The 16,520-nt window shown below is 33.8% G+C and overlaps 1 protein-coding gene across 2 annotated transcripts in view; it reads left to right on the top strand.

The window, feature by feature from the left end:
* The window catches only part of LOC140753233 (uncharacterized), a 50,541-nt gene that overhangs the window by 11,592 nt on the left and 22,429 nt on the right, over nucleotides 1-16,520 (top strand). For both annotated transcript variants that reach the window (XM_073087707.1, XM_073087706.1), the window contains exon 2: nucleotides 11,276-11,420. In XM_073087707.1, the coding sequence (XP_072943808.1) occupies nucleotides 11,276-11,420 (145 nt within the window). The remainder of the gene's footprint in view (nucleotides 1-11,275; nucleotides 11,421-16,520) is intronic.

Raw genomic sequence — 16,520 nt, 5'->3', positions numbered from 1 at the left:
CGATTGAGTCCGCGGACTTTATCCACTCATCTGACGTACGACCCACTTACCCCACACAGGCAATAAAACCAATCAGGATAGCAGTTATTAATTAACACAGTTACTTCCGACACAAAAGAGTTAGATAAAAACATAACGGGTTAGGCTTGCACTTAATATGCCGTTAGTTGAAAATGGGCTGTTTAGTTTACTTTAAGGAAAACATCGGAGGTATAAAGGAGACGTCAACTGAATAAAAAGGCAGAATGTAACAGCCGTCATAAAAATAAAAGTGCGGGACGTGCTGCAGCCGCAGGGTACGACACTATGGTGCTGTGTGAATAATCTTATCTATTCGTACATCGCTTCACACGGAACGCAAATGTATGAACCTCGAACGGTATGAGTGTTGTTTATCGTCTTTTCTCTAACGTACTTTGTTGCATTGGGATGTCTTATGAATACATTATTTCTGAAGATGAATGAGAAGTTTAACAATATAAAAACTACTTATTTTAAATAAATATCTATACATTAGTTGAGTTAAAATACTTCATATCAAAATCTTATTGTAAACGAAATATTTAGGTACGTCGAATGCAAACATTTCAAATTTTATGTTCCCAAATTTTATTAGAGTCGTCATTCGATATCGCAAAGCTTGTCTTTCGTTTCCAGAAATCAATGTCGTTTGCGATGTGTGGTGGCCGGTGCCCCTCGCGAGGGTGGCTGCCACCCCCGCTCTATAAATCACTGTCCGTAAGAACCGCATTTCTATATCGGCAAATAATCCCGGTCGGTCACACGACGATGACAACAACTGTAGCACGTGACCCGCTCGGAAATTAATTGTACATACATTGTGGAACATGCGGACAAATTGGACGATCGCTGTTTATTTGATGTTTGATTAAATGTGCCAAATAAATAAACACCTTAAGTACTTAGTTCTATTGAAACGTTGCGTTTTACTTTGGGAATATAAGATACAGACAATTGTCAAACAATATCATTCAAACAGATGCAGGACCCACGTCTTCTAACGTTTCTGACTATAAATTGACTTCTAAACTGCTTAAAATTAAGGGTTCTTTTTTATGTTATATCTGGTTAAAAACACATTTCAATAGTCAAAACTCTAAGTACCATTCAACGCATGGAATCAACTGTATAATTAAAATTGTTTTGTAAAAAAAAAACATTTTTCTCTTCTCTACGATTACGTTTACGTACTATCTTCTCTACTCTACGTTTTATATACCTACCCTTCATCACTCGCAAACGAATCCCAAAAGAGCGACCTGTTTAATATTTCACGTATTCTATTATACATTACGTATTCTGCTATGTAAGGTGAAGATTATACGATGGGACGAGGATATTAACGCTAATACCCAATTATAGACTCGGCAGATAGGCCCGGCTTGGGCAAAGAAGATTAGTTTCCCAACGACAGAGTAGGGGTGACTCTGCACTCTATTGAAATACCCTGATCCTGCCATTGACGGGTCAATTTTTTCCAGTTTCAAACACGTAAAAGATTAAACGATTAGTTTGTTTTCTATATCGAATGTTTATTTTTAAACACAATAGAACATTTAATAAACGTGTTATTGATAATTGAGCATAATTTTATTACTGCGTTTATACGTTCGCTATCAAGACCGGTTTGTAGGCCATATTTCAACGTAGGTGGTAGAACTCACCAGGGTTAAATTGTTTATGAGTAGTATATTATGACAGCAGCAGCCCGTAGCTTTATTTTTAAATGATGTATTCACTTTTGATGTGTGTCTGGATGGACGTATGAATAACTTACTTTTATTAGTAAATAGTAAAGTTACTCGTAAATATCTTCAGAATTTATTACAAATGTCTGTGCGTACTGCGTAATAGTAATTATTTAATACCAAGACTACACGTTCATTTACAACTTAGTGAAATATATATGAAATATATGTAAGTACTAAAGTATTTAAATTCAAATTGTTAATAATCAGATTAAACTATTATAAAGTAGAATACCAAAAGCAATAACGCCGGTTAATAAATTTCTTCGGTCTAAAAAAAGCTTTTATTACTTCTTACAATGTTTTGTTACAGACAGATCCTTCAATTTAATTTATATGCTAACACATGTATACATATTTTACACTACGAACTAAAGCCCCGTAGGTTTCGTAGGCTTTTATCAATGCGTTAGTTTTTACCGCGTAAACTTATATGTACAAGTGGGCCGAAAATGTTGAGTACCGCTGGTCTAGACGATGTTGGGGTGAAAGGGGGAGATATTAATATTACGAAACGATAAAGTTATATTCAATTTGCCATGAGCTTATCAAATACCTTCACGAGCGTGTTTTGCGGGTGAACTTAGAAAGGTTTCTATATTTATTTTATCCTCTGAGCATAAGTTATTATTACTTAAGTTTATGTTTACTTGACAGGTAGGTATATTGTATTTTATTATGATGCCGTTAAATAATTACAATATTGTCAACAACATATTTCAAGGCTTTTAAATTCCACGTTAGTTCTGTTTTACTGTTAATTTTATATTCATTATACTTATAGTCACACAATCATATGCCTTAACTTACATTATGAAAAACATCTGAGACCCGTCAAGACATTTTCTACTCACCTCGGGACATCGAACGAGAGTAAAAAGCGCTATTACGCTAAATGGCTATTACCACCCTTGACCAACTCGACACCTAATCTCGAATAAGGTGACAGATGCGGGTGCATTTAGATAAAACGCCTCTTTCGAATGAAATTGCAGCGATTCTTTTGACCAACACCAGCTAGGCGTGCAATACTGATTGGAGATAGAAATAGGGTGACTGGTCACGTGGAATAGAAGTAAAACTAAGCATGAGTTCGGTACGTGCAACAACATTTTGGCACAAAGTATTTTTTATTCACTTATTACACCCAATACGTAGTTAAAATATACCATATTATTTTTTCCAAAATAATGTTTATAATACCTACTTAAGCTTGTACTTAAGTGTTGTCACCACCACAGACCTTGGATATGCAGAATGCGTCTGAAGAGATAAAAGTAATGCTTATAATATTTCCGTAGGAACATACAAATTACTTACTTCTTAAGTATAAAGTTTGGCTCAATAAGATACTTATTACAATGCCTAATTTAAAAAATTCAATCACCTCTTTAAGAACAAAGTCACCATGAAACACTATTATATATTTAAGCAACTCAAAAAAATGTGCATATTCATTTCGAATAAATTCCACCGCCGTATTTAGAAACAAGAAATATTGCATATAATTTCAAACTACAGACGCCTCAACATTACGAAGCAACAAAAAGTGAACACGGTTAGATATTGTTATGTCGAGCGAACACATTTTTTATAAATCTATCATTCTCTTCATGAGATCGCAATCTATAACAGCACTAACGGTTCACCTTTGACACACAAAGCTGAAGTTCACACCAATTTTTGACAATACGCACGACCGGAATATAAATTTATTCTTGGAGTTCTGTCTTAGATTTTTAAAATGGAAAATCAGAAAGCGCTGTCTATAACATTGTGTAGTCATTTTATTATTTTTAAATACAAACCCCAAATAATCAAAAAGCTGGTCGTCATCGTCAACCCATTAGTGTCCTTTGAGAATGAGAGGGATTTAGGCCATATTCTACAACCTTAGCAAAGCAGGTGTCCTCACGATGTTTTCTTTCACCATTTAATCAAGAGATAAGTAATTAATGATTAGTATACGAAACCTCAGAGTTTTCGTATGAATTACCTATTTTAGAGAAACTATAAGTTAAATGCGACATTATTACCTTATGATACTGAAAACTTGTAAGAGGCTTCTACACATTTTCTATATTCTAAGAGTTGTGTGCGGTGCTCGCTGGTCGTAGTTAAAATAATTGAATTGGAGTGCAGGTCACGCTTGCCAATAAACCTCGATTATGGTTACACATAGTTTTTGATGGAGCTCTAAAATCAACAATAGATTACTAGATGATAGATAAAATAAATAATACCAATGAATAAATTGTATTGTATTGTATTTATCGTGTTTTGCTCGCAATTGCTGCTTGCAACTTGAATTGTCTTCGCCAATTCAAGTTTATTAATAATCATGAATTGCAATTCAGAAAAAGACATTTTAGTAGAATCAATGTTATTGCCTTCTAACAGGAAATATGTACTTTAATTGAGTGAATCTTCTTTATAAATTACACTAATAAACAAAATCATCTCAATATGATTTAAATTATACCTTAGAAGGTAGAGCGGGGACGCAGGACGTCCACCACAAACTAAAATATTTCTTAAGTCATAAAGTGCCTTTTAGTAGGTATATTATATTAATTGATATCATATTATTACACTTTTTGAATTTAATCTGTAAAAGTAAGTAAATTTAAATTATTTTCACCCCACATTTCGAACTCTACCGGTTGCTGTTGAATTTGTAAATAAATCTGGACCTATTTTTTACTACTCCATTGTTCCCAAGACAGCAATCATATTGTTCGAAAAATCGTTTATTTTATCTCCACTTTTAAACTTAATGTTGTGACAGCCCTAGTCTAGATAAGACGAACAATCTAAGATTATAATGTCTTCACTCACGCGAACTTGGTTGTTCACATAGGAACAACCATTATAATTGTGCATTTCTTTAGCAAAAGCCAACTTCCGAGCGTATTAAAGACATTCGTTTTATTTTGTTATTAAGCCATAAATCACTTCATGAACGAGAAAATTTTAGGAGTCACGAATTCTATTTCGTTAAATATCTAAGTAGCTAATTTATTATGACATTAGATATATACTTACTTTCTTGTAATATGTCTATATATAACTGATCAAGAAGAAAATTCTTCTGATAAGATAACATATTGTGTAATATTTTCAAACTTTGATAATTAAGACAGATAAATAAATAACTGAGTATCCATAGACTATACGGAATAACTTAGACCGTACAATATGAATTTGCAAAGAGTCTGAAAAAATAATTTAAATGAATTAGCGTTTGTTTTGTTGATGTTACTTAAGATTCTTATTCTTCTTCTAGTTATAAGCTACTTTATTCACTTTTACGTTCGTTAAAAGTTAAAATTGGCAGCTCTCACGTACCAAGACGCCATAAGCCGTAACCAGTGAACAATATACCTGTTTCATTAAAAAGCTCGGAGCGTTCGCACGCACGACAACTTCCGGCGTCGCCATCTAGCATTCCATTCGTAAATGAGTCCTAAACCTACCACAATACAAGTTAATTTTTACTACCACTCAAAATTTGTATGCACTCTTGAATATTTGAACGTACTCAGCCTCAACTCCTAATTGACATGCCATGTATTGTTTACATTTCTCGGGTAAAATCATAATGACGATATTTTCGGTTTAAATATAGGTAACCTTAATTAACCAGTAAAAACCAGTCGTAGATTGGTAGTTCGAAATCCGGCAAAATTTCGAACGATTGATCGATCGAACATTTTGGGAAAATCTACATGCCTGAGAATTCTATAAAAAGATTATCTCAAATGTATGAAATTTGACAGTCCACAGCCTGAGCATGATGGTCAAATCGTTCTTTATTTGCGAAAATACCTACTTAGCAGTGTAACACTTGCCTTAACGTCTTAAAAACTATTTAAACGAAGTTATAATAAAAAACCGGCTGCAATTGGTAATTCACTTGATAATCAGGAATCTATAACTATACCCGTAATTAAGTAATTGCAATTCCAGACTGCGATTAATCTTTTTATAACGAAAGTTGTGTCGACATTCCACTCCGACTTTTTACAAAAGCGACAAAACCGCACGAACGGCGCCTAGAGACTTAAAGGGGATATCCTTAACCATTTGAGTCGACTAAAGATACGATTTTTTTGCCGCTTTACCTACTTACGGTTACGTCTCCTTGGGGAGCATTTACCATTCTACAGCGCTTAGCTCTGCTATTTATTTTGCGTAATTTTCCATGTATTTACATACCTACTTGATGGTATCGAATCGAAAATAGTTCAAAATGTACATTATATGTATTTTTGATTTACTATAATAGTAATAAGTAACTCTTCGCTTTTTAACTTTAACTTGTATGATGCTCAATTTATCGCTCACATAAGAATTGTTTCCGAAACCTTGTAATTTCGGAACCTGCCATCAAAACTTGTTCTATATAATTAAAAATAGCACTAATAAATAGATAGTCCGCAAAAATAATGAGTTTTCTGGTATCGAAATTGAGGAAGAAATATGTATAAACAGAACTTCAAATACCGTATTCTATTACAAATATAGGTACTGAAAGTAAGTTATTAACTAACAAGTTAAGCAAATGAAAATAGCTCGTATGACTTTTCTTTAATTTCCGCCTATAATTAACCCTTCGACGATGATGGCCCTATACGCGTATATCTTAGAGCAAGAGCCATTAACCTGCTTAACGTTATAAAACGCAGCGACGGCTTGTAAATTTTTCATTCTCGAAGTTATCCCGTTGGAAGGTTACCTCCTGCATAATAAATCTATGTCATAGGTTTACCTATCAATTTACAATATTCTTGTCATGTACTACCTTGGGAATCTTTCTCAAAGCTTATGAGAATACTGTTATTTTCTTATAGAGTTCATCGTCATGTCACACGTAACTCGTACATTCTTTACGCAGGTATGTGCATCTATAATACTACATACTCCATATACGACGGCATCTCATTCCTTGAGTTCCAGTAACATGGGATTATCTTGAAAGTCAATGAAACATAATACCCATGTGTTCTCTTGTTACGCTCTCGTGGTTACATAAATGGGAAGATTCTCATTTCATTTGCCGTGTAGATATCATCTCTGAGCCAAAGTAATTAAAATTATCGGCAACATAATCATCGGCGCTTGTGTCATCACGGTATTTTAATTATAGATTGTGGTAATTATTCTGGTAATTATATGCAAAAAATATTCTGGTAATATCGTATCACGTTTATCGTTTTACTATCGTTTTATCGTTTTACACACGTGATAGCTACATTATCCACATAAGTTTAGTAAAAAAGACTATAGCCAAGTGTGTTTTTGAAGTAGGTATATAGAATACCGTGCAGTTTGAGACTTAACTATGCCTATTAACATAGATATTAATATTTATATATGTATATGTAGGTAGTCCATTTATATATGTAGGTACACTTAATCTGTAATCAGTTCCTGATAAGATTAGATGCCTACAACACAGCGCTTAACGCTACTGTTATAAGCAACGATAGGTGTGGCGGTGGTGCCACTGAAGTCGAACCACAGAGGGATCTACCTTCAAACATAGTTCAAGAATCATAAAATAAGGGTAAAAGTCGAAACGCCTCTCATTTTCAGTGTAGTACAATCCAGTAGTAGGATAATAATGGTTTGACAAACTGAAGTTAAACAAAGTACTGCTCTTATAGGAATGTCGCCAATTACTATATTACAGCGAATGCCGGCAATGTTCACCTACTATTCAAACATCATTATCGCATAAAGGAATGAAAGTTTTCCTCATTTGATTGTAGTCGTGATATTTTCAAACTCGTTAAGTCTGTTTGTCTGTAGATAAACGGACCGCTAATCTATTTTTTGCATTGGAAAGCTCTAGCCGTGAACCTTTCAACTAAATACATTTAAATGGCTAAATAGAGATATTGTACATGATTCCTAGAAGATTTAACCCAAATGTTGTTAAGGAAAGTTTTGCGAGAATCTCTTGATACAACTGCAGGTCAAACTTTTAAATTGCCATTTAATTTTACTACTTAAAATAATTAATTAGTACAGAAACACACGGGAAGAAAATACTTAAAATTCCATATTATATGAGGCCACTGAGAACTTTATGAAAGTTTGTGGTTTTATCAAGTTGTTGAAAGTTTTGTTCGTGCTTCAATTGTTTTTCAATTTAACATTAGAGCAATATTATAGGTAAAGACCGGCACCGAAGGTAACAATGTTGTTTCAATCAATAACGTTCCATAAAATTTCTTTTCGGTCCGTCAATCAGGAAAATATTCTATTACGGCGCTAACTTTCATTTGTTGATTAGTGTCATTGCAAGATAGATTATACTTTCAGACTACGTTCATTATATTTTTATGTTATGTTATTATGTTAGAAGATATTATTGGCAAATATTTATCTGAGTATTAAGGAGAAGTATTTATACAAAGCGTTCCATCATAGTCCTCAGTTCTGTCCGACCTCAAATAGGACTAAAATGTCTGCCTACAATATTTCTACGTGATGTTGAATATTGTTAATGGGCGGCTGTGGTCACTTACCATTAGGTGGATTGCATGCTCATTTGCTTCTGTGATAAAAAAAATACAATATGTAGTGTAAAATACTGTAGGGAAGAATAGGAAGAATTGGTCCGTGGAACTAAGCGAATTAATAAGTTAGTATTATAATAGGTATAAACGAAATGATGACAAAGTTAAATTTTCTTTATTCACATTAAAATAATTTTCTAGTACGTAATAAAAGCAACTCAGCAATAAATAATGTAAGACTTTCATGTCGGACCCTCTTCCTTTCTGAATAATTTCATGTTTCCGGATCTGAATAAGTTATAGGCGCGACGTTTCCGAATTGTTCCGTAAAATTTTAATTTCACTCGATAGGGAAATTCAGAATAGTCCCCTTCTTGTGTTATGGAAATAGAAAGTTTTACCTTTCGCATAATATCAATTTTATTTATAGCTTTGTAGAGGCATTTCTTCGGGTTTAAACGAATAGCAATGTAAGGATGTTTTCCACTACAGATTTGTAAGGTAGCTAAGATGAATGTGTGTCTAATTTCCCAATAAGATTGATTTTTAGGTATATCCTAAGCTCAGCTATCTTATAAACTACTTTAGTGGAAAGGCATAAAGCTACGAGTATATTTTGTCTCAAAGAGAGTTAGTTTTAAGAAGCAACCACGCATTCGTTTGATATCTAGAAGGATTTTATTAGTTTCATGTTATTTAGGATCGATTACAGATGTCCATTGGCGGTAATCATTTTACGTCAAAAAATTAAATATACCTAGTTATTGCGTTGAACTTGAAACACATTAATGTAGGTATAGACATTGCGTTGTAGGTAATATTTGGTTAATGGCGTCGCCACGCAATAATTAGTCTCCTACTGAATGATGCCCAGCGTGGGTATAGCGGACATCCTAATATACGCGAAGACACGCTACATTAGCACTGCACTGCAGCTTATTTGCACTGTGACGTGCACGTGCCACATGCAAAGTAGACCGACATCAGACGTTACTAGAGCGACCGCGATCGGCAAACTACTCAGTGTGTAATAAGTTTTTAATGTTTTTACTATTTAATTTATTGTTTAGTATATGATATGACTATGAGTAGGAAATGAGTATGATTTTCGGTAGCATTTGTTAACGACATGCAGTGACGGTCGGCAGAGATCCCGTGCGACTGCCGCTGACTGGTTAGCGACTGTCACCGGCGTGGTAGAGTGTAGGTCCTATCGCGAAATACGGTATATTTGAAATTGATCACAAATACGTTGTAACCACTTGGAGTTAATTAGAATGCTATATACAAGCATATGTATTTTATAAACGAAGTTTCAAACCATAACAGAAATGCAAGCTGCTGCTGATTTCTGCTATGAAGCAAAAATTGTTGTAGTGGTCGTGTCATCGTATTATCGTAATCCGGATCCGTAATTCTACTGCCTTGAAGTTATATTAAAATACCTCACAAAAGCTAAAATATGCATGTAATAAAACGATTCGCTGACCACGTAGTAAATAATAATTTTACGATTTAATCTTAAATCTACTTATTGTTTCAAGTTATAAAGTAAAATACACGACGTGTTTAATATCGAAAAAATATGACCGTCCTTCAAAACTGGTATAATTGCTAGTTAGCTATGATACGAGCAAACATAATAAAACCAAAACTTTAAGAGACAAAGACAAAGACTATGTGTAATTGTGTATGTAGCGTCCTCTCTACCATCCCGATTCTTTCTTAAGACAGCTTTAGACTAGACGTCAAGTAGAATCCTTCGTTTTGTTAAACCTTTGCAAAGTTTTACGACCTGTCTCCAACCCATCTCATAAAAGAAGCATTGTTACGTACTAGGTATTATAACATTCTTTTTGTTCCCAATGATGTAAAGTTTATTGATGTTGTGAGCTATAAAGCATGCGTCCCGAAGCCATAAAACTTAGAACGCATCAATATGCTTGGATTAGGGTTACCAGAGGCTCGGAATTAGTCTAAATTGTCGATAGACAAAGTTGAAGGCTATTGCCCTTATGGTTCGACTCTGTGTTCCAACTTAGTCCTTACCATATGTGTGGTAATATCTTATATTATCTAGGGTTGATTACAAACGTCCATGAATTTCCCTTCTTCAGTAATCCCTCACCATCATGTTAACTGCGTGCTCATCTGCTGGACCCATAATCTATTATAAAGAATAAAATTTAACCTCATTTGGTAACCCTAGCCTGGTTATCTCCAATAAACTATAGTCTACTATATACTACTATGTTTCTATGTAATACAATACCGATTATGCGAGTTTATCGGCGACTCGGTGGTATAGGTACATGAACTGTTCATCAAAACGCTGCTTTACCTTCTTTAAATTATAAAAAGTACCTTGATGATCTTGCAAAAATAAAACTTTGTCGGTCACTGATTTCGGTAACTTTCTTCCACGTACGTAGAAAGTGGTTTAAAATGTTTCCCACGAAATTTAGTCTAAAAAGGTCACCAGATAAGTTCCGAATTCTTATATTCAAAGAATTTGCGGAAAGTTTCAAGATAAAAAGTGGCAGAGAATTAAAATTGCGAAGCGTTCGAATACGACACTTCAAAAAGCTATACAGTTAATCGAGTAATTGAAAATAAAGAACAGTAGTTGTGTATTTTTTATACCCACAAGTACAACACTATGTAAGAAATACCTGTTCTGGAGCAAAGAAAAAATATTCTATAATTTTCGCCTTTTTAATTCTGTTATAATTGATAATGAGTTAACGACCATAGTGTGATTATTAAGTGAGAGTAAATGTGAGTGATTATTAAAAGTCTAAGGAACAAGGAACAAAGTACTTAATTCAATTATAATTTCTAAATTATTTGAGGTTTTATGAAAATCATATTTAATCATTGACTCATTTACCATCATCGACTCATTGACCGTGACTTAGTAATAGTTTACCTGATACGATAATAGTTTATGTTACATTTATCTTTTTCATTTATTTTCAGATGCAAGCCGCAAGTGGCAGTGCCCTCTTGGGGGCGCAGTGTCGGAGCAACGCGGAGTGCAAAATCTCAAATTCCCTCTGCAACAAGGGAGTCTGCGCTTGTCAACCTTATTACGCACAAGTTGACAACTCTACTTGTCTCGAATGTAAGTGTTTATGCTGTTTATAGAGATTATTCCTCAGTTGCTTTTCAAGGCATTACAAAAGAATTGCAACACAATGCTTGTGTACGACAGAGACGTGACTCCTATTACTTAATCGAATGCTACTTTTTATGATGACAAGAAACCACGTGGCTTCATCCGCACATTCCCCCCATGGGTTTTGGAAATTCAAGCCAGATTCGTTGATATTTTCATACAAAAATATTGTCTATTTTAAGCCCCGTGATCATGAAATTCTCTTCGAAATTCGAAAAAGCTCTTAATGTTCATGAAATTCTCTTCGAAATCAATTTAATCTACCAGATCTACCAGATCAGATTCTTTTTGTTTGGGATCGTGAAAGCAAGAATTTATTAGCCTCTATCGGCGTAATTATTTTCAAATTACAAAACGACTTACATTTAAATAATTTTCGCAAATGTATATAAAATTCTTAAACGCATCAAAAGGAATGTAAAATTGAACTGTAGTGAAATATTTATTTACGCGTAGGCATTTCAAAATTTGACAGACGAATTCTTGTTGAAAAATGTTAGGTATTCTTGTCCAGTTACTGGTAAAAGGCATTTTTCACATCCCATCAACGGTTACGACAATTGCGTTTTGTTTGTGGTTTTCACTTCCAACCGTCCCGATTGCTTCATAAGTGCCTAATCTTCTTTATGTGGTAAATTCTGTGGTGAGCCGTTTAAATTACTTTCACTTAAATGATCGACAACTACCGTCGGCGGGGCTTCATAAAGTTCCAAAAATTAACTTTTGTAACAATAGTGCTTTGTAATAACACCATTAGTGACTAACATAAATCGTTTTCTGAAATCGAAGTTATATTATTTTCATGTAAGTATGTATCTCATTTTCTTTACATATCTTTTAAAAATATAAATAGACGCAAGTTATGCAAATGGACATGCAGTCCATCAGAGAAAGATCCATTTTGGAAAGATCATTGAAACCCATTCAAAACTTTACTTAACTAAGACGAGACTGAGTTCAAACAGCAGCAGCAGTCCTACCTGATGTCGATCAAAAATATGTTGTTGCCCCTTAAGAATCATTTCCAACTCAAACTTTTGTTTGAAATGGTGTGCTAAGACACCATTCCAAACAAAATTTATACGTTGCATTATGACTTTGCTTTCACTGGAATTTTTATTCAAATATTCGCAATTAACCCATCACTGTCAGTTATTGAACGACGGACGGGAAATATTTCAATAACCCAAGTGTGTTATTAAACCGTTTTTTTTATCGTTTTAAACGTCTTTTAGGAATATAATCTATAGACAGGTATCGAATTAGGTCTTTTAATCGTTTAATTAAAACTACTTAAGCCGAAGTGAAAGTATCTTGTATTTAGAAGGTGTTTGAAAAAACGATCGATTAAGAATTGTTTTCAGCCCCGTTTACACTATAGGGTTAAGTGTTTAAATAATTTATATTGTTCGTTTTATTATGTTATTACTAATGAATCTTGTAAATACAGTAATTCCTTATTTCATACCTGTGATTAACCTCTTTCTTATTATTCTTATTACTAATTTTATTACTACATTACTAATGAATCTTGAGATATAATTGTAATTACTTCTTACCTTATTACCTCCCTATTATTTCATACCCGTTATTAACCTCATTCTTATTGCTTCCGTGTTGAAAACTAATGCCGTGGTCCTTCGTAACTAAGATTGCAAATACGATGCCAGAGTCCCTGTCCCACGCAAATTGTTCAGCATTGCATGACGGATATTCTATATTTATGCATCTTCACCAATGATGCCTAATAAAGATGCAAGGTTGCGCCCGCAAAATGTTTTCATGTCCTGTATTTTTATTATCGCTTAATTATTAATTTGAATGTCTTATACTGTACTTTGTTATTCTTAAAGAGGTATCATTATTAAATTACCGAAATACATCTTGCTATGTTTTTATTTCAACTTTTCCAATTCTTTAGTTTTTATAATTATTACAAGTTAACCTGGAAATGGATTATATATTAGGTACCTTCATAATTGGTTTTCAATATAGGCTTACAATATATGGTGTCACAGATTAAATATTTCAAAAATAATCTTGATAATTATATTAACTCCTCATAGATACATATTAATTACTAGTAATTTACAATAGTGTTATCCGTATGTTACATCGTAATAGATGCCTTATTAGAGAATGATAATAGACCTAAATTCCACTTTGTTCGATGCCTTAACCGAGCCTTATTCAAAGAGAATTGGCGACGCGATACTATCGAGCCGCTATCTAAGGCTTTTATTTTGATCGTCCCATAATCCCACGCTTATCTGACTTTCTTCACTCGATTCTTTCATCAAAGTGGGCTCTGCCCAAAACTGGTAAGTGGATCAGGCAGTTACTATAGATTTTCGACCTACAGATGACAGAGTGGTCAACGCACTGATTTTCCCTTTAAGTCATACAAAGCCCATAAGAATGAATATATGATACTTTAACGTTTGATGTGATTTAATTTTAAATTCGATGCTATTGCGTTTCTTCAATTCAATTGAATCGAGCAATTTACTTTATTTATAGCATACTACCTTCCTCCCTCCCTTTCCTTAACGAAGGTTTCAATAAATATTCCTCACGGATGCGGTACGTAACTATATACTCGTAACACAGTTCATACTGGTCCCTGGCCAGTCACACAACATTTTGCACCAGGATACCGCTCTACCGACCCACTGGCTCTACAATCCGCTTACAAATTACCTTAACAATTTGTAACATGTCTACTAAATAATATGTTGTTGATGATAAAATTAACAAATTGTATGGAATAATTAATTTTGTTTAAAAACTGACTAAATTAATGGTTCAATAGGTAAATAGTTTTGTTTGACATTTATCTTCCCATAATTTGATCCTTAGAAGCAACACTATGAGTGGTGAAATAATAGATTGTGTATTTGTTTAAAAGTGAACTCGTTCGATTCCTTGCTAGAAAAATAGATTTATCAAAATCAACTTTTTAACTCCTCACAGCTGTTTTCGCTACTCCTATAGTTTTTGATTTTGCTATTGATGCACCCCTAATAATAATTCACCCTGTACATTTTTTTTATTTACAAGCTGTATTATATATATGTCGTGGATATCGATATAGTTGTTTGATAAGATTGATAATTTTATTATCTGTAACTCAGGTAGACGCCGTGATGTCACTTTTATTTAAAAAGGTGCGCCATGCGGACAGAGTCGTATTCGAGAATGAGGGTAGTTTACTGAGACACCGACCCGGTCACATCTCCAATGCGAAACTGTCGATTTACCTAATTAGCGTTTGATCGCTATGGTTATTTTGCTATACTTGACCGACTAACTGTGATAACTTATTTTATTATTACTGAATTACTGACTGACGTGTCCCTTTAATGTCCTAATTCGTGTTTTCTCCGATATATAGATGTGTATGTTAACCGTAACATAAGCCAAACATCGCATGAATCCGGTTGACATAGTGCCTACCGTCAAGAATCTCATAAACTCATCTCCATCAGAATTTTCAATGCATCTACTAATTCATTTCACTTTATATGGAACCCACACGAAAGTAGAAATCTATTCCTGGATTTAAATAACCTCCATAAAGTTTCTTCTATAAAGATTTATATTTCGACATTAGCTTATTTACAAATACAGTTATGCTGTACCGACCTAATGTATATAGAAGACTATGTTACGAAGAAAACAAAGGTTAATACGCGGCTCGGTATATGGCTCGATTTTAACGGAATAGGTATATTACAATGGAGAAATATAACATTAGCAATATATCATACGCCAGCATCTATAGTTTTGCACTGATTTTTAAGTCAACTGATTGAATTATAACAGGTCTTACCCTTAAAGACCTAAAGACAAGACCTGATGAATATTGTAATATCCAAAGATTAAATAAAAAAAACCTAAAAACGAAGTTGGTGTAAAAACAATCGGGTGCTTAAAATGTATGAGGACTAACCCAAAACATGCTTATTTTGGAAATAAGTAGGTGCTTTGAGGATTTAAGTGGTTTTAATTATCATTAAAAACAAATTAAACCTGTTCATTATTTATAGAATGTCATTATAACGTTCCATAATTTTCCGGTTTTGTAGAGTTACTAAATAATAAAGTGTAGCGTAGCAAAAAAAATGTTCATAACGGTGTTAAGGAATACCATAGTTAAGATAATATGTAATATTTTATTCAAGGCTTTACATGAATTTGAACCACCTTAAAAATACTTACAGAAAATTGAAAATCATATCCTAACTTGATTTACTCGTAAATAATATCTTAAAGAAATTAATGAGAATATCATTTAGAAGCCCAGAAAATAGTTAACAATACTTTTTTAACATTTTTTTACATCAAAATCTACTTCTTTGTTATATTGAAAATAACTTAAATACATAACGTTATAATCCGCGCCAAACTGCTAGTCCGCTCTGAAGTTGTTGCGAGCAGGTGTATTCATACAATTTGGTATGGCGACGCGACTCATTTCTATATTCAGAGCGGACAAGCAGTTTGGTGCGGACTATACCAACGCTGCTAATCGGGAGATTTAACTTTGACCATAATTGGTTTACAACTGCACAAGTCACATTTAAATTGTTTCACTGTTTTTGCATGATACTTGAACGAACACAAATACTTTCCCGTTACAATTTTACAAAAAATCAACTCAATAGTTAGGCACATATAATGTACTACGAAAAAAGTATTAATACAATTTGATTATACTTGTTATTTTTTGTAGCCGGCTTGTTAGTGGTTTATCATCACACATCAGGCATAATTAACTTGTAATCGGATTTCAAGCGGAATGAGCAACGATACGAACAACGGATTAGATTGAGATGTTTGAATGAAACGTAAACGAGCGTGATGCATGACACGCGTGACAGGATGATGGAAGATTTCGGTTCACGTGAGATTTAAAGAGGCAGGACTAAATGCGAAATGGTAGACATGTGCTTGTCAGCTGTCAGTTCGAGTTCCTCGTGGTCAGTGTGCCAAACGTGACCAATCATCGCGTGTACAAGTGTACTCATAACTCGTACATGTTAT

Source organism: Epargyreus clarus, unplaced genomic scaffold (assembly GCF_041222505.1).
Source record: "Epargyreus clarus isolate Ecla_fem2 unplaced genomic scaffold, WU_Ecla_fem_2.2 ptg000026l, whole genome shotgun sequence".
Taxonomy (NCBI): domain Eukaryota; kingdom Metazoa; phylum Arthropoda; class Insecta; order Lepidoptera; family Hesperiidae; genus Epargyreus; species Epargyreus clarus.
Note: the sequence above shows the minus strand (reverse complement) of the source record. Positions and strands in the feature narration are given on the sequence as shown.